The 18,241-nt window shown below is 43.9% G+C and overlaps 1 protein-coding gene and 1 non-coding gene across 3 annotated transcripts; both read left to right on the top strand.

Moving 5' to 3' along the window:
* The first annotated feature begins 3,032 nt into the window (after positions 1 to 3,032).
* Positions 3,033 to 7,525, top strand: LOC109742407 (probable acyl-[acyl-carrier-protein]--UDP-N-acetylglucosamine O-acyltransferase, mitochondrial). Of its 2 annotated transcripts, none has more exons than XM_020301493.4 (11): positions 3,033 to 3,302; positions 3,403 to 3,488; positions 3,872 to 3,996; positions 4,324 to 4,432; positions 4,655 to 4,747; positions 4,825 to 4,941; positions 5,026 to 5,109; positions 5,691 to 5,795; positions 6,570 to 6,656; positions 6,743 to 6,866; positions 7,201 to 7,525. In XM_020301493.4, the coding sequence occupies exons 1-10, from the start codon at positions 3,218 to 3,220 to the stop codon at positions 6,860 to 6,862; spliced, it is 1,011 nt and encodes a 336-aa protein (XP_020157082.1). In that variant the 5' UTR covers positions 3,033 to 3,217; the 3' UTR covers positions 6,863 to 6,866; positions 7,201 to 7,525. The 2 variants fall into 2 exon arrangements, with proteins under 2 accessions (XP_020157082.1, XP_040260138.1); XM_040404204.3 differs by having other exon boundaries at positions 6,953 to 7,240.
* A 694-nt stretch (positions 7,526 to 8,219) lies between these two features.
* On the top strand, positions 8,220 to 8,292 carry TRNAV-UAC (transfer RNA valine (anticodon UAC)). The gene has a single exon. It is a non-coding gene; the product is annotated as a tRNA-Val (tRNA).
* Positions 8,293 to 18,241: the final 9,949 nt, after the last annotated feature.

The following is an 18,241-nucleotide window of genomic DNA, read 5'->3' as shown; positions in this document are numbered from 1 at the left end:
CCTGGATTAAGCTACTTGAACATTGAGCATCAAGATCTATAAGGATAGATCAAAAATGCTTAATAGTACTTTCAAATGAATACATACCGTGACAAGATTTTGAAGGAGTTCAAAATAGATCAGCAAAGAAGGAGTTCTTGGCTGTGTTACAAGGTGTGAGTATTGAGTAAGACTCAAGACCTGACCACGGCAGAAGAGAGAGAAAGGACGAAGGTCGTCCCCTATGCTTTAGACGTAGGCTCTACAGTATGCTATGCTGTGTACCGCACCTGAAGTGTGCCTTGCCATGAGTCAGTCAAGGGGTACAAGAGTGATCCAGGAATGGATCACATGACAGCGGTTGAACTTATCCTTAGTAACTAGTGGACTAAGGAATTTTCTCGATTATGGAGGTGGTAAAAGAGTTCGTCGTAAAGGGTTACGTCGATGCAAACTTTGACACTAATCCGGATGACTCTGAGTAGTAAACCGGATTCGTATAGTAGAGCAGTTATTTGGAATAGCTCCAAGTAGCGCGTGGTAGTTGCATCTACAAGATGACATAGAGATTTGTAAAGCACACACGGATCTGAAAGGTTCAGACCCGTTGACTAATAACCTCTCTCACCAACGAGATATGAACAAACCCCATGGGTGTTGGATTCATTACAATCACATAGTGATGTGAACTAGATTATTGACTCTAGTGCAAGTGGGAAACCGTTGGAAATATGCCCTAGAGGCAATAATAAAATGGTTATTATTGTATTTCCTTGTTCATGATAATTGTCAATTGTTCATGCTATTATTGTATTAACTGGAAACCGTAATACATGTGTGAATACATAGACCACAACATGTCCCTAGTAAGCCTCTAGTTGACTAGCTCGTTGATCAATAGATGGTTATGGTTTCCTGACCATGGACATTGGATGTCATTGATAACGGGATCACATCATTAGGAGAATGATGTGATGGACAAGACCCAATCCTAGGCATAGCACAAGATCGTGTAGTTCGTTTGCTAAGATCTTTTCTAATGTCAAGTATCATTTCCTTAGACCATGAGATTGTGCAACTTCCGGATACCGTAGGAATGCTTTGGGTGTACCAAACGTCACAACGTAACTGGGTGGCTATAAAGGTGCACTACAGGTATCTCCAAAAGTATCTGTTGAGTTGGCACAAATCGAGACTGGGATTTGTCACTCCGTATGACAGAGAGGTATCTCTGGGCCCACTCGGTAATGCATCATCATAATGAGCTCAGTGTGACTAAGGAGTTAGTCACGGGATCATGCGTTGCGGAACGAGTAAAGAGACTTGTCGGTAACGAGATTGAACAAGGTATAGGGATACCGACGATCGAATCTCGGGCAAGTAACATACCGATAGACAAAGGGAATTGTATACGGGATTGATTGAATCCCCGACATTGTGGTTCATCCGATGAGATCATCGTGGAACATGTGGGAGCCAATATGGGTATCCAGATCCCGCTATTGGTTATTGGCCGGAGAGGTGTCTCGGTCATGTCTGCATGGTTCCCGAACCCGTAGGGTCTACACACTTAAGGTTCGGTGACGCTAGAGTTGTTATGGGAAATAGTATGTGGTTACCGAAGGTTGTTCGGAGTCCCGGATGAGATCCCGGACGTGACGAGGAACTCTGGAATGGTCCGGAGGTGAAGATCGATATATTGGATGAAGGGTATTGGAGTCCAGAATTGTTCTGGGAGTACCGGGTGACGACCAGCGTGACCGAAAGGTGTTTCAGAGGCCCCGACAAGCGTTGGGGGCATTATGGGCCAAGGGGAGGGGCACACCAGCCCACTAAGGGGCTGTGCGCCCCTCCCAACCCCTCTCACGTAACCTGGAGAGGTGGGGGCGCCTCCCCTAGGGCAGCCATCCCTCCCGGCTTGGGGGGCAAGTTTCCTAGGGGTGGGGGCGCCCAAACCCATCTAGGGTTTCCCCTGTGGCCGCCGCCCCTCCCCTAGGGAACCCTAGGGCGCCTCCTCCACCCCTTCCCCCTATATATAGTGAGGGAGATAGAGGGCAGCCGCACCCTTTCCCTGGCGCAGCCCCTCCCTCCTCCAACTCTTCCTTCTCCTCCGTAGAGCTTGGCGAAGCCCTGCAGGAATACCACAAGCTCCACCACCACGCGTCGTGCTGCCGGAGTCCTCCCTCAACTTCTCCTCTCCCCTTGCTGGATCAAGAAGGAGGAGACGTCCCCGGACTGTACGTGTGTTGAACGCGGAGGCGCCGTCCATTCGGCGCTAGATCGGATCTTCCGCGATTTGAATCGCCGCGAGTACGACTCCATCAACCGCGTTCTTGTAACGCTTCCGCTTAGCGATCTTCAAGGGTATGAAGATGCACTCCCTCTCTCTCGTTGCTAGCATCTCCTAGATTGATCTTGGTGACACGTAGGAAAATTTTGAATTATTGCTATGTTCCCCTACATGACCGACCTAGGGCAGCCCATAGCCGCCGCACTCCCCGACGGGGTCCCTCCCGGGAGTGTAAGGTTTCGGGTCCTCAAAAGTTCTCTCCGGTTGTCTTGCGAATCGCGCTTCCGGTGAGGCTCCTTCGACGTGAGCTGCGGTGTATCAACCCCGGCGTCGAGGGTATACGTGACGTGTTAGTGTGCGAACACAAGACTGGACAATTCTCCGAGCTTGACACCGGCGTTCGTCACCTGCCTCTGGCACCACCACAACAGCCATCAAAGAAAAAAATGACGAATCACCTCCATACCCGAGCTCGATGCGGCTCCATCGTTGGTATGCAGTTTTGCGGACCTCTAAGATGACTCGCCAAAAATGAAACCATTATGTTAAACGAAGGGCGAAAGCCCGAACACGCCATCAAACTTCAAATCTAGCACCCCACACGACTAAGACGTGGGCGAGTCGCCTTTTCTTTCTTCGGAGGAAAGGAAAGCCAACCGGGTAGGCAGTCAAATCGTAGCTATGTTTTTTTTGGTCGAGATGATCTTGGAGCTTGTGTACATAACCTGAGCAAACTACGGTATGTGTAAATTGCGGCCAAGATCGGCTGGTGTCGCCGAAGCGCAGGCCGCGGGACTGCCGCGTGTGTCTTGGCAGCGGGCGTGCGGCTGCGGCTGTACCGCTGGAATGCTGATGCTGATAGACGCACACAGGCAGCATCGGAGCAGCGGGTACCCGTAACCCTGGCTGACCTCATTCACAGCGGTCCGCCTCCCCCTTCCCCCCTCCATGGCCGCCGCCACCGCCGCCTCTCGAACCGCCGGCCTCCTCCTTTCTCCCCGTCTCCTCATCGCCTCGCGCCATCTCCAAGCAAGTACGCGCGCTCTCCCCCTCTTCTCATCGTATCCTAACTAATCTCCATTAGCGTCACCCTCACTCGTGCGGGATTGCCTACCATGCCCGGCGGCCCGCAGGTGCCTCGGAGGGATCGGCGAGGGATGCGTCCACGAGCTTCATCCACCCTGCCGCCGTCGTCCACCCCGACGCCGCCATCGGCCAGGTGAAGACTCCCGCCTGCGCTCCATACACGCACACGGCACACACACCGGCACACGCACCGATCGCTCCCTCCCATCTCTCGCAGCTTTTGCTTCGGGGATGTCTGAGTGAGTTTATGGATACTCCTAGTGGTGCACGCATTACTTACTTCGGTATTACCCTCCGACCATCCCACCCATGAGCCGCTGTGCCTGAGCTGGTGGATCTGGCCCATGCGAGACTCGTGTTTACCTCTGCCTTCTAAATGCAATCCCCATAATTACTTTCTGCTTCCGTGGAAATATGCTGCTTTCTGGGATCTTCAGGCTGCTGGCATGCATTCTCTAGTTCGGCGTTGTATGGTAGAAAATCAGTGTTTTTTATGTGCTCTGAACTATTTTGTAGGGTGTCTCAATAGGCCCATTTTGCACCGTGGGGGCTTCAGCGAGGATTGGTGATTCTTGTCGGTTACACACAGGGAGTCATGTCACGGGACACACCGAGCTAGGAGAAGGATGTGTTGTTCACACGTATGATGACATCTCTCTCTATTTTCTGTTCCGGCTTTTCTCTCTTTTGGTAATACATAAAGGCTTGCACTGTATGATTTGAAAATTCAAATTGGCATTAAACCTGAAATAGACACGAGAAAGAACCTGTAAGCTTGTTCCAAGATAAACTACAAGCAAAAGTAAGTTAGGTATTGTCAACGGTACACTATAGCCAGCAGTACTCACATCTGAAATTTGCAAAGTTCCAGGATAGCCCATGTTGCAAATTCTAAGATATTTGAAACTATGACATGCCAGTAACATACTTTTACTCCTATTCATACTGTGGAATTTAGTTTCTGGCAGTGGTGCTATTCTTGGTGCAGATCTACCTGGACGAACAATTATTGGGGAAAACAATGTAATTGGGAACTATGCTGTGGTTGGTGTTAAGTGTCAAGATCTCAAATATAAGGTTAGCAGCAGCTTGACTTTGGTGTAATGATGTCAAATAGTGCAGTGTTTGATTAGCGTTTCCCGTTCATGCAATCTTATTCAAGACAACTTTGGTGTAATGATGTCAATCAGTTTTTTGCTGACACACGAACACTTACATTCAGAATGACGAGCATTTCATTTGGTTACTTGAAATCTTATGCTTTGTGCAGAACATTAATGCCCTTCTCCTCCTGTTCAGCCAGGAGATGAATGTTTTCTACGCATTGGTAACAACAATGAGATCAGAGAGTACTGCTCTATTCATCGATCTTCTAAATCTTGTGACTGCACGGTATTCAGGTTCCCTATGATTCAAATATATTTGCTGAGCTCATTTCTCCCTTTTTACGAGCAAGTATTCTTTTATAGGTTATTGGTGACAATAATCTCATAATGGGGTCCTGCCATGTAGCACATGACTGCAAGATTGGTAGCAATAACATCTTTGCTAATAATACTCTATTTGGTGGCCATGTTATTGTTGAAGTGAGTAATCATTTTACTGTAATAACCTCCACATTTTCTTAGTCGAGAGCCCACTTCTGCATCGTTAAGATTTTATTGTTTCAGGACTGCACTCATACTGCTGGGGCTGTCGTTGTCCATCAATTTTGTCACATTGGATCATTCTCATTTCTAGGCGGAGGCTCTGTGGTATGTTTGGTCTGCAAAGTATAAATATTCATGTGCTTTAGGTGTTCCCTTGTATTGGAATAATTCTTATGGAAAGAGTTCATATTGAGGTCATGTGGTTTAGTTGTTGATCAATCCTCTCCATTACCCACGGCCAAATTGTACTAATAGATAATGCAAATAGTAAATACAAAACGAGGTATGCGAGCTAAAGTCAGAGAATCAGTGTACATGGTACACTTTACCTGATGTTGCTTTTCTAGGCACAGGTGCATGATCATACAAAATTATGAAGTATTATATCTGCATGGAGGCACTCATGTCAAATGTCATTTTAGCATGATACAACCTCATCTATCTGCCAGCAGGGCCTAACCGCTGAGGTGGAAGTGGGGCTCTGTGGATTTCTGGAATATTTGATTAGCTCATTGCTTAATTGGAATCGATGCACCTGTTCTGCTTTATGTAGAGAGCAACCCTAATAATTAAACGGCCTTAGAACTGTTGTTACCACCACCTTTAAGTTGTAAGCAATTCACAATGTTTAAACTTTGAATATTTTGTCTGTAGATTATGTATTCATTCATTTCTATTTAAATCAGGTTGCACAAGATGTTCCAAGATACACGATGGTTGCAGGTGATAGAGCAGAGCTTCGTGGTCTAAATCTTGAAGGTCTCAGGCGCAACGGTTTCTCAGACCAAGAGGTTTGCTCATATTACTAAAATTTAGAGCCCTTATTGATATCATACCTGCAGTGCTTGTCTTTCGTCGTTTGATACTTGAATCAAAGAGTTGAACTAAAACCACGACGAGTAATTTGGAACGGAGGGAGTACTATTCACTTCTCATCTCCCATTTACTGATAGGTAATTGTATAGACATATGATGCCATTTATTGCGAATTCACAGTAAACTACTTCAATGCGTTATCGGGAGGATATTTTTTGTGACATATGCATCATCTGATAATTTCGCCCATTAAAACTAGTCATAGATTTTGCTAGTAGTCACGAAGAATTATGATGTGAAAATCATCGTTACTAGTACGTCTGTTCTTGAATACTTAGCATATTTACAAGGTCACGCATACTAAGCAATCACGATTTAGATATACATGGTTAGAATGTCCTTCCATAATAATATTCCTAAACAGGAGCAATGAGGCAATGCAAGCAGAGGGCCATGAGCAGAGTTGTATAGGTCATTAGGCCATACATGCATTAGGAAGCGGAGACTATCATGTATTTCTCTACACATAATTCTTAGTCAAAAGTGCCAAGCATTCATAAACAAAGGGTGTAGGATTTATTTTTTAAACTACCACCATAAGCATGAACTGTCGTTACTTTCTGCACCATTTTCTTAAGGACTCCTGGAGGGTTTGATTTTAGTTCCTAAACAGTACTAGCTAAATGTTTGCACACAAGTAAATTATCTTTCTCTCATAAGATTGTTATGGATTCTTCATAACATCAAAGGTACGGAGCCTAAGGAAAGCATATAGGAAAGTATTTATGCCAGCTAGTAGTTCCCAGAGTAACTTTGAAGACCGACTCGCTGAACTGGTAAGCACAGTTGGTCTTTTTGTGTGTGTTACTTGCATAGTTGCATTTTCTTTCTTCCGTGCATTTATACCATTCTGTAATAACAGGAACGGGAAATTGAGCTATTGGAATCTCCCTCTGTATCCTATATGGTGGAATCTATTCGCACCTCATTTGACCAAGGACGTCGTGGAATTTGCAAATTCAGAAGTTGGAACATCTCATAAGTTTGTAAGTTATCAAGCTCATTTGTGCACTGATTGAGTTGCAGGATACTATTGTTGGGAATATATGTGCTCATTTTATTTCCTATCAAGGAGATATGCCAAATCCCTATTAAGAAGAGACAATTCACAGTGAGCATATTGAAAATGCCTCAGGACTGTGACTGCTTTCAGGATGCTGCTGCCCCAGAAGTTGTTTTGTGCATCAATATATTTCTGGGATCTATATTTGGTGGCTACCATATTGATTTTAGTTTGTTATTTCTGTGCCAATGTTGATTTTATTATCTGCTTTACTGTAAGACCTAAATTGTGTTTTTTATTTCATTTTCTGTTTACAGACAGCCCACCCCACTCTATGGAATGTTCAGTTTCAATTCTCGTTCTTCCATTCCCGATGCATGGATACACCATACAGACAGCGAGTGACCGGGTGCCAGTCAATCCAGATGAAACCCGGGTTGTAGACAAGATGATTGCCGCACCGATTATAGGGAGATAGCACTAGTTTTCTTGCCTCTTGGATGTACAATACTTGTATTATAGCTCATAGTTGTACACAACAACTCGACATGGGCACATGGCCGATTTTGTTCAGATCTGAGGCTCTAAGCTGTAAGATCCGGATGACATTATATTGTTGAGAGATGCAGTCACTATTTTGTATCTGCTGTGAGCCTGTGAGTCGACCTTAACTCGAGTCGTTCGTGCTCGTTTTGAAACAAATTCGAACAACCGAAATACTACTCGGCAGTGTTTCAGAAAGATTCAGCTATGTCAATGGTGGAAGCAGTTCAAGTCTTCCAGGCAATCATTGCCAAGCAATCCAAGGGCGCCCAAGAAATACGTCTGAAGGCTCAGAGCAATTTTAGTAGTAGTAGTAGTTTGTGTTATTCTGTTGGTATAATTATTCATATAATTAACCAACAACCCACCATACAACTCTAAAGAAATGAAGTGTGTCTAAATTGTTCGGTATGATGTGAGGGAAGCTATAAGTTTGCTCTCGGTTTGCATCTCGAAACTAATTATTAGCTTCCTTACTCTTTCTCTATTTATTTTCTTGCCATAGCATTCGTGTCTTGTGTGACAAATTTACTAACAACTAGTACTCCATTTGAGCTGCTTAAACGTCATATATTTTTCTAACGGAGGGAGTACTAGTATTATCGTATAAATGTTGAAGATGCCCCTCTTAAGCTTAAGGGAACAAGTGTGTAGCATCTTTTCCGAACCCTACAAAATGCGATACTTCGAAGGTGAAGCTGCATGGATCGGAGCATACAGGACATGTGATTTCTGGGAAGAGGACAATTACGCATAATTACTTATAAGTTAAATCAGTAAAACATAAACAACAGTTGCTGTGGTGTAGTGGTTATCACGTCAGTCTTACACACTGAAGGTCTCCAGTTCGATCCTGGGCAGCAACACATTTTTTCTCTTTCTTTTTTATCAACGTATCCCTATTTACTCGATCCTGAGCAGCAACAATTTGTTTTCTCTTTTATCAACGTATCCGTATTTTGTACATGGAAAAGAGAACATTTTTCTCCAATCTAACGAAGTCATTCCGTAGTCCCATGTTTTTAAGTTAAATTTTAATCACTAAAATATATAATACCGAGAAATAAACCATTGCAACATCTCTTTGTTGTCATCTTTAGATGACGTGGAGGGATGAATGTGCGTTACATGCCCTTGATCCTAGGCATTTACAAAAAAAGCAATATCCTTTGATTGGTTATTAGCAAAAATGTCCGTGCGTTGCAACGGGATAAAAAGTTAACACACCATCTAGCCTCAGTAAGCATTGCTAAGACCACCTCCCCCCCTCCCCACCCATACACAGGTCAATGTCCTATATTTTAACCCCCACTCGTGTGGCCGCCTATATTTCTTTTCACCATGATCGCGACAGATATATGTTAATAAATTTGTATGAAAATATATTTTTGTACTCTATGCTTATTTGTATTAAAAAAATATTGACATCTAAATGAATGGTAAAAGTATGCTGAAAAGGTCTATATCTTGGGACAACTACTTCTCAACTATCCCCAAGGCGTAAGTTGTGCCATCTATGATCATATCACTAAGGAAAATAATGGAAGATTCTTATCAATGATTTATGCTCAGACATGATACACTTCTTCGACACTTATTATAAGTACACGGCATAGTAAATCTTTGTGATGTAGCACCTGTTAGCATATGAGTTGACCTTGAGGCTTATTGTTTCTCTACATCAGTTGTCTTAAATCCACCATCTGTAACTACAATTATGATATCATTGTGCAACTTATAAGTACAAATTTATTTAATAACTTATTATATGCATCTGCAAGCTAAGCATGGAATTAAACTCCGCTTGTACATGCTAATGATCATAAAGGATGCCAATAAGCCAGTAATTTACTCAAACAACCATGACCGGAGAAAAAAACCATGACCAAGATGCAGACTCATCACATTCACACTCGTTTCAGCCATAAACCACCCCAAACAAAAGATCAAGGTACTGTACGGGGGATAGAGATCGCCGGCAAAGGCAGGGATCACATGGATGCCGACGCCGCGGTTCGAAGGGCCTGAAACACCTCACCCACCATTACCACATCCGGGCAGGATCCCAACGGGGCGGAGATTTTCACCTCACCACACCTGACCTATAAATTGTACGAGCAGGAAAAAACAGCAGAGCATCGAGAAATCCACCAATGGTTTTGATCTAGGGTTGATGTTAGCCAACAATATGAACTCACGTGTTTTCAGCAACCATCCTCTGCATCGCCGGCGTCGCGTACACCCCAGCCGCTCCAAAACCAAGAATCGACGGCGCTGCGCCAGGAGCCACCCCGGCTGGCTGGGGACAACCGTACCCCTCGGCACCGGCCACGAAGGCCGACGCGGCGCGCTGCTGCGCGTGGGAGCTGTAGCCGGTCAGGATGCACGCGCGCCCCGACTTCTCGTACTCCCGCCGGCTTACCACGCGGGTGCTCAGCTCCCGCAGCTCCTCCACCAGCGCCCTGCACCTCGCGTCGTCGGGCCTCCCGCCTGCGCTCCAGTATCCTCGCGGCCTCCGCGTACTCGCCGCGCTCCGCAGCCGCGCGCGCCGCCGCGATGTCCTTCGTCGCCTCCACGCAGAATGTCTCCCGCGCCACGTCCATGGACGGCTGCTGGTCCTTGGCCAGCTCCACCGGCCTGTGCACCGCCACGTCCTCGCCGGCCACGTCCAGCACCAGTCCGGTCGCCGTGTCGCGATAGGTGCAGGTCACCTTCACGAGCCGCGTCACGTCGTCCGCGTTGCCGGCCCTCGGCACGTCCACCAGGAGCAGGAAGCGCCTTTCCTCGTCACGTCCACCAAGGCGGAGCGCCCGTACGCGTCGATGCTGGTGTTGTAGCGGCCGGACTTGACTGCACGGACGCGCACCGGGTGCACGCACTTGACGGTGATCAGCGCCTCCTGACCACGGAGAGGAGCCCGCCGATGCCGTATGCTGGTCGGAAACGGATCGAGCGGGATCGAGCGATAGCCGTATGCTGGTCGAGATAGATCGGTTTTTTTTTGGAACGGATTGGGTTGATACGTGCGATATCGAGATAGATCGGTTTTTTTTTGGAACGGATTGGGTTGATACGTGCGATATACGAACCAGGTCGGACGGACGGACGAACATGCTATTAGTACCACCTTGTTTATATTATGATTTTGTCCATACAAATTGTAAAAGCGTATTATAACATGAGAAGAAAGCGTATTGTGACGGTAAACCCGATAAAGTCAATCCATGCTTTATTATTAGGGAGAGATACAATATTTTTGTAGGCAATTAATCACCTGACCAAGTCGTTAAATTGATACTGACGCACATGAAAATGACCATCTATTTGTCTTCCTTATCTTAGTTCACCCAACAGTTCAGTCTGCTAACATTCGGGAATCCTTGTCATTCATTCTTCCGTGCTTCTTAGCAATCATATTTTATACATGTAACTTAACTTGCACGAACTGATAACCCTTGACCCATATTCTATTTTGTAGTGTCCTTAATCACAGTTACATAATAGACAACTACATGGATGTCTGAAACTACCATGGCAGAAAAATACATTTTGAGGGGTGTTAACAACACTACAATACACATCAAATTTAACCAACCTGTACAGGCATGCACCTCCTGGTCCCGGGTGATCTTTGGCTCTGCCATAGTAGATAGTACACATGAACAATATCCTACTTTCTATGAACTTGTTTCAATAAATAAGGTGTTTTCAGTTTTGGGTTAACGATAGTAAATCAGTATCTTTTCCTGAAAGGAAACAATTGGGCATCTACAATATAATTTCCTTATGCAGAGTCCTAACACAAACAAGTGGGATAGCTGAGAGCTCCACCATTTTTAAGCACTGAACCATTAAACCAAACATAGTACTCCCTCCTTCCATCTATATAGGGCCTAATACATTTTTCGTGGCTAACTTTGACCAAATGTTAGAGCAATAATATATGACATGCAACTTACACAAAGCATACCACCAAATTCGTATGTGAAAGGAGCTTCCAATGATATAATTGCCATATTATGCATCTCATGTACTATTAAACTTGTCAATAGTCAAAGGCGGTCTTGAAAAACGCATTAGTCCCTATATAAATGTAAGGAGGGAGTAAGTATTCTATATATTTATATGGCTGTACCAGTTCAGTGCATGCTGCCTTAATGTTCAACTAAGTAAATACAAGACCACATATTAACAAGTACAGTAGCAAATAGAAGGTAAACAATAACAAGATATAACACTAGTAGAAAAATGGGCTTTTGTCCCGGTTGGTAAAGCCCTTTAGTCTCGGTTTTTGAACCGGGACTAAAGGGTCGTTACTAATGCCTCTCCCCTTTAGTCCCGGTTGGTTACCAACCGGGACTAAAGGAAATTTTATGATTTTTTTTTGAATTTTTTTGAATTTTTTTTATTTCCAAATTTCTGAATTATTTTAATCTCTAATCTCTAATCATCACCCCTCATCACTGCTCAATTTATCCTCTAATCTCTAATCACCCCTCATCATTCCAAATCATCTAACTTCCCGAACGGTCACCCATCCTCCCACTCCCTCAGCCTGAGAACGCTTAACTTCCGGGTTCTATTCTCCCTCGTTTCCATGTCTGCACTTGTTGTTTTCCTGACAATAGTAAGATGTCAATCCTATTAACCCTCAGGAATTTTGCTTGAGCATGAAGTCACACATTTCACTGTTTGAGTTTGAAACTATTGTTTTAAAAAACAATAATTATTTAGTAACACTAATATTTCTTGAATAATTAGTTTGACCATTGTTTGACCACAGTTTGACCAGATTTGACCAAAATTCAAAATAACTGAAATAATTATTTAGTAACACTAATATTCTAGAATAATTAGTTTGACCATTGTTTGACCACAGTTTGACCAGATTTGACCAAAATTCAAAATAACTGAAATAATTATTTAGTAACACTAATATTCTAGAATAATTAGTTTGACTATTGTTTGACCACAGTTTGAATTTTTTTTTTGATTTTTTCCACTCTAGATCTTAAAAGCCCCATAATTTTTTTGTTAGGTTTTTGAGGATTTTGAAAATGTTTAACGGGGTTCCCCCAGTTAAATTCGGATGTAACTTTTCGAGTAGATGATTTTTCATATAAAAAACTTTTTCATCCAAGTTCGTATGCAAAAGTTATGCCATTTTACAAATTCCAGAGAGATTTTGCAAATAAAGTCAAAATTCATATTTGTTAATTTTCCCAACAACTAGACCACATATCACATGGGAAACTTATTTTATTTTATTTTTTTGACATTTCCATCATTTTCTTTTGTTTTTCCTAAAACTGAAAAGGTGGTCCGGGGGGGGGGGGGGGTGGTGGTGGTAGAGTTTGAAAATGGGACCTTTAATACCGGTTCGTGCCATGAACCGGTACTAATGCCTCAGAGCCCATTAGTACCGGTTGGTGGCACCAACCGGGACTAAAGGGCCCAGGTGAACCGGGACTAATGCCTTAGCCGCACGAACCGGGACGAATGCTCACATTAGTCCCGGTTCGTGACTGAACCGGGACTAATATGAATACTGCCCTGTGACCAAAGCCCTGTTTTCTACTAGTGTAACGACCTTATCTCATGGCCAAAAGATGCTTAAGTAAAAAATTCTGACATCTATAAACAACTACCTTCATATATACATATTCTTTTCTTGCTCATTGATGAAATGCAAGTGGATTTGTATGAAACTCAATGGTGATCCATAATGCTCAATTACCATACTTGTTCAGTTGTTAATACAAGTCTAAATAAACCTCAAGTCTAGTGAAGTGCTTGCTAAGTGCTAAAGTACACAATGTTGTTTTTGTACACCCGAGATCAGATGCTCTCTATTTCTCAGAATGAAGATTCAAAGAACGAGACTATAATAAATAAAAAATCCGAAACAAACCTGGCATGTAGATAGCAGTGCGTGAAAAGCATTGTTGATTTGTAGTCTGTATAAAAAAAACTAGAATTAGAGCAAGAAAATAAATCATTTCTAGTTTTTTTTACAGAAAATCATTTTTTGGTTGTGAAAAGGACCTTGGGTTTTTGCACAACAACATAATAAGGCGATTTTTTTTTCTGGAAATTTGGAACTTGAATACAATGATGAGTCATCTAATGCGATTTTCTTGGAACTGTTTGGAAGAGTGAAATGTATATTTTTTTCTCTAAAAAAGGAGCAACCGCTCCCCAACTCACTTAGGCTTTACCAGTGTCGTATTTTCCTCTCTTCCTACAAGTCCAAATCAACCCATCCAAAACAATTCTTCTGTTTCAACATACCAAGAGTTTGAAACACAGGACGACCATCACAGAATAATTATGTGAATCAACATATAAGGATAAGAAAACCGAATCTAGTAATCTTGGCCATCAAAACCTTGAATCTACTATGTAGTTGCATTTTAACTAAACGGAACATAGTGATGTACATGGAGCCAACGATATCAGATTTGTTTAGATAATGCAAGAGGATATCTCCCTCGTAAGTGTTGATCTAATTTTCAGCACAAACTGCTAAGTGCTAACATTCGCCTGTAAGTCTCAAAATACATATTTCACAGAGAAATTTATCAATTGCCCTTTAAGGCTAGACATTAGTTGCTAAAGGTGCACATGACCTCATGAGTTTCTAACTGGGTGTGAGCCTTGTGTTTGCTCGTTGACAATGCGATAGTGATTCGCTTTACTTAACCAACTTTGTGTTGAAATATATAGCATAATCTCTCTGAGCATTGTCTGAATGATCGGTGCTCGCAGTACAATATGGTATTAGAACCAATATGTGTCGAATTCAAAGCCGTGCAATTAGTTCAACCCTACTATTTTTCGGGGAGAATATTTAGCTAGTTGTGATATGATTATTAACTTCTATGAGTTTTTATTATCCATTGGATATGATTAAGACAGTTGATATGTTATATTTGGGAAGGTAACCTTCAACTTTTATTGAAACTCACGTACTCCCTCTTTTCTTTTTTGCAGAAAGAACGTGCATTACTCAACCATAAGGATTACAATCAACGATGCATCTGTCCTCAACATCTTCAGGACCAGAGCTTAGCCAAAGAGCTATACAACCACTATGTCTAGCATAATTTGCTAAGACATGACTAATAGCATTTTGGTCACGACTAATATGAGTAATACAAGCTTGACGGGACGTCAAGTTTGACTTGGAATAGAGCTAATATGCAGAGTAAAAAAGTCAGGGAGTAAACCTAGCTAGCTATAGTGTTATCCTCGACATAGCGGGATAATCCTGACAAACTTATTGGGATGGACGAAAGTGCATGGTTTACAACATTATACATGAATAGGTTAATTATTCCTTTTTAGGGAAAGTAGGTAATTCGAAGCTCTTCCTTAAGACAATGGTTTTGTGATAATTTTGATTATGTAATTTTGTGTATTTTAATCAAATATAATACAACCTAATTAAGAACGACACAATTTGTGCTGCTATAAATTATGCAACTCTGCAATTGTGCATCGAGGACGTATGTGTGATGCTACACTACATCATGATCATTCAACTAACACGGTGTCGTTTCATTTCCGAAATAAACTTTCACCCAACTTTATATATATATTCCATGCAGTCGAATAATACTAGATGATGAAGAAATCCTCATACAAACAGGTCAAGAGAAAATAAAACATCATCCAACCGAGTGGCATAAGTGATACTAACCCCGAAGCATGAAAACATGAGAGCCACATCTAACAAGAGACAACCCTGACTAATCGAACACATCAAGCCATCTCTGGAAAAGGCATACATGCCGTTGAGGCCGCCCCTCGCTCTAGGCCATGGAGCGTCGCTCCCGTCGTTTCAAGTATGTTGAGGCGCTTATCTTCTTAAGCTCTTGGGGCGCCGGACCTATCAGCCGTTCATTATATGCGCCATGTACAAGGCTAGCCTATTTTTAAGCCGTCCTGATCTTGGCTAATACATTTCCCGGTAGTGTCCTAATAACTACTCTTCTAAATATTTGTCTTTCTAAAGATTTCAAATGGACTATCACATACGGATGTATATAGACATATTTTAGAGCGTAGATTCACTCATTTTGCTCCGTACGTAGTCACTTGTTGAAATCTCTAAAAAGACAAATATTTAGGAACGGAGGGAGTAGTATTATACTTAGTACTCTACAAGGTCGACGGGCATAAGCTAAAGAACTGCTAATAGTACAAGACTCCTGGTAGTACCAAAAGTACAAGGTGCACCGTACACACCAGGTTTTAGAGCTTTGACCTGGTACGTGCTTTGATCATGCGGATTTTGACAGAAAATAAAATACTAATCACGACAATTCTACTTCCATAGATTCTCTTATCTATCGGAAACTAACAGATTACTACATCATCTAATGTAGTATGTGTTAGTCCCTTTCTTGAAAAGGACGAGGCAATGGTGTGTTCATGTCAGCTACAACATCTACACATGTAGAGAACTAACTTATGATTGGATTCTTTGGTGTGATCTTGTTATTACCATGCCAAGCCTATCAGACAGTTCTTACATCTCAAGTGCATACAATCGACTGAACCGAGCGTACCAAAAAAGCCTCTTGCTGCTCCAATTCTCAAAAACTTTCTATCCTCGACATTTGATTCTTTAAAAGTACTCCGGTTCAAACACCTTCATTATGACAGCGACAAATCTCACCATTTGGTCAATGCATGTGCTCTATCCCATCCAGGCATACTCTGTAATGGCATTTGCACTGTACCATACGCAAGCATCCTCAAAGCAATAATGCTTTTTCAGAGATGAGAGAATAACGGTGCTCCGGTGCAATCCTTTCTCAGTGTGAAGTAAGGATCATATTCCTTTACACCCTCGGTTATACGGAATAACAAATGCTTGCACGTACCTTAGCGACGCTGAAAGAAGCCCTCGTGATGTACCCGGTTGGCTTTGATGTAGTCATGGCAGACATATTACCCTTTATCCTATTCTGAGTAACAGTTATCTCGCCCGGTGTTGAGTCCTGAAGTTGAAAGATGCTCATCTTCCTTCTTGCTTCGAGGATCATCATCAGCATCATCATCTTACTCTTGCACTGAGTAAATTGCATAAAACACCACTTTAAGGGCTAGGTTTGCGAAAATCACTAGGATACAGTTTCTCTGCAGAAGGCACCACGTCTTGCGTAATTCTTTTGCAAAAACCATTGATCGGCGGATCTGGGTCGTTTAAGAGCGTTTATGACAGATGGGGCCCGTTTTCTGCCTACGTGGCGTAACTTTTTGTGCCGGATGGTTTTCAATCTAAAATTACAAACTAGGCCCTACAATTTTACATAGACACCCCTAAGTCAAAATTGAAAAACGCAATTAGACCCAGCGCTCCTCCTCCGCGGTGGACCACTACTCCCCGGCGAGGATCTGGATCAGGGCCACCATCCTCCTCGCGCGCCTGGCCGGCCTTCTCGCGTGTCTGGCCAGCCTCCTAGCGACCACCCTTGCGGACGCCGTGCCCGCACTCGCCGCCGGGCACGGGGACGGGATGGACACCGTCGTCGTCGCCGCGCACCTAGATGCCGGCGTCGCACTCCTGGACGCCTGCAACACCATCGTCGCCCGCGTCGACCTCCTCCACCGGCGCCGCCTCCTCTCCCGCCTCGTGGTCCACCATGTCTCGTCGTCGCCCCAGTCACCGTCGTCCCTCAGCCGCTCGCGCGCCGCGCTTGACGACCGAGACGGCCGCGGCGTGGGGGGCACTTCCTCCCCTGCCTTGCCAGCGCTCCTTCCAACTCGTTCGTCGACCCGCCCCGCGGCGGCCACGGCCATCAGCTCACCGTCGTCATGCGCGTCGTCCTCGCCTTCAACGCCGTCTCCTCCCTCGCCGCGACAGCCGCGACCACCATCCTCACAGGCGGGGTCGCGCTCAACGCCACCTTGCCCCTGGTCTCCGGCCTGCTCAAAATCGGGAACGAGCTCTCGTGAGTGTTGGGGGGGGGGGGGGGGGGGGGGGCACGACGGCGGCGGCCCGGGGAGGGAGGGGCGGCGCCGAGCTCGTCTCCCGGCTGCGGATGGAGCGAGGGCGTGGTTGGAGGGCCTAAGATGTAGTAGGGAGAATGTAGGAGGGCTTTTTTGCATTAAACCTAAACAATTATGCCACGTAAGCAGAAAACGGGCCCCATCTGCCATAAACGCTCTTAAACGACCCAGATCCGCCGATCAGTGGTTTTTGCAAAAGAATTACGCAAGACGTGGTGCCTTCTGCGAGAAACTGTATCCTAGTGATTTTCGCAAACCTAGCCCTTAAAGTGGTGGTTTTATGCAATTTACTCCTCTTGCACTACATATGGTTGAGTTCCATACGATGTCCAGGATCCTTGGAAACACCATATAATCCTTACAGGTGTTATGCCTTCACCTCGTGCTTGTGTTGCATCGGGAAAGGCAGCGTGGTGCATGCATAACTGTAGCGGGTTGCCTGATGTTTGTCCCAAATCTTGTTTGTAACCTAGCCATATGTTGCCATTTATGATTTCAAGAGCTGGCCATTTAAGAAAGTGATTGAAAAAATGAGTTGGGCTTACTAAGTTGAATTGTTCTTTTCAAACAGATGGCTGTTGTTAGTGGCACTGCACAAAAGATTTACTTACATGTAGGATATCTCGTGATAGAGATTTTGGCATATGCGGAGCATCAATTTAACCAAGAAAAAAACATTGTGTTTTCCGCCGTTGTCCATCAATTATGCATATTCAGCATGCTCGCTACTTCAGGTTGCTAAACTTGACAGAAAAAGACCTATGATGATATATGCTATTAGCACCAATATGATTT

The sequence above is a fragment of the Aegilops tauschii genome, chromosome 3 (genome assembly GCF_002575655.3).
Source record: "Aegilops tauschii subsp. strangulata cultivar AL8/78 chromosome 3, Aet v6.0, whole genome shotgun sequence".
Classification (NCBI taxonomy): domain Eukaryota; kingdom Viridiplantae; phylum Streptophyta; class Magnoliopsida; order Poales; family Poaceae; genus Aegilops; species Aegilops tauschii.
This window is presented reverse-complemented; position numbering and strand designations above follow the sequence as displayed.

Bases quoted from the DNA above. Each gene is read 5' to 3' on its own strand.
- LOC109742407 (XM_020301493.4), top strand. From the start codon at position 3,218: ATGGCCGCCGCCACCGCCGCCTCTCGAACCGCCGGCCTCCTCCTTTCT. The intron at 5,110-5,690 runs GTATGTTTGGTC...TATTTAAATCAG, and splicing joins TTCTAGGCGGAGGCTCTGTG to GTTGCACAAGATGTTCCAAG. The intron at 5,796-6,569 runs GTTTGCTCATAT...ATAACATCAAAG, and splicing joins ACGGTTTCTCAGACCAAGAG to GTACGGAGCCTAAGGAAAGC.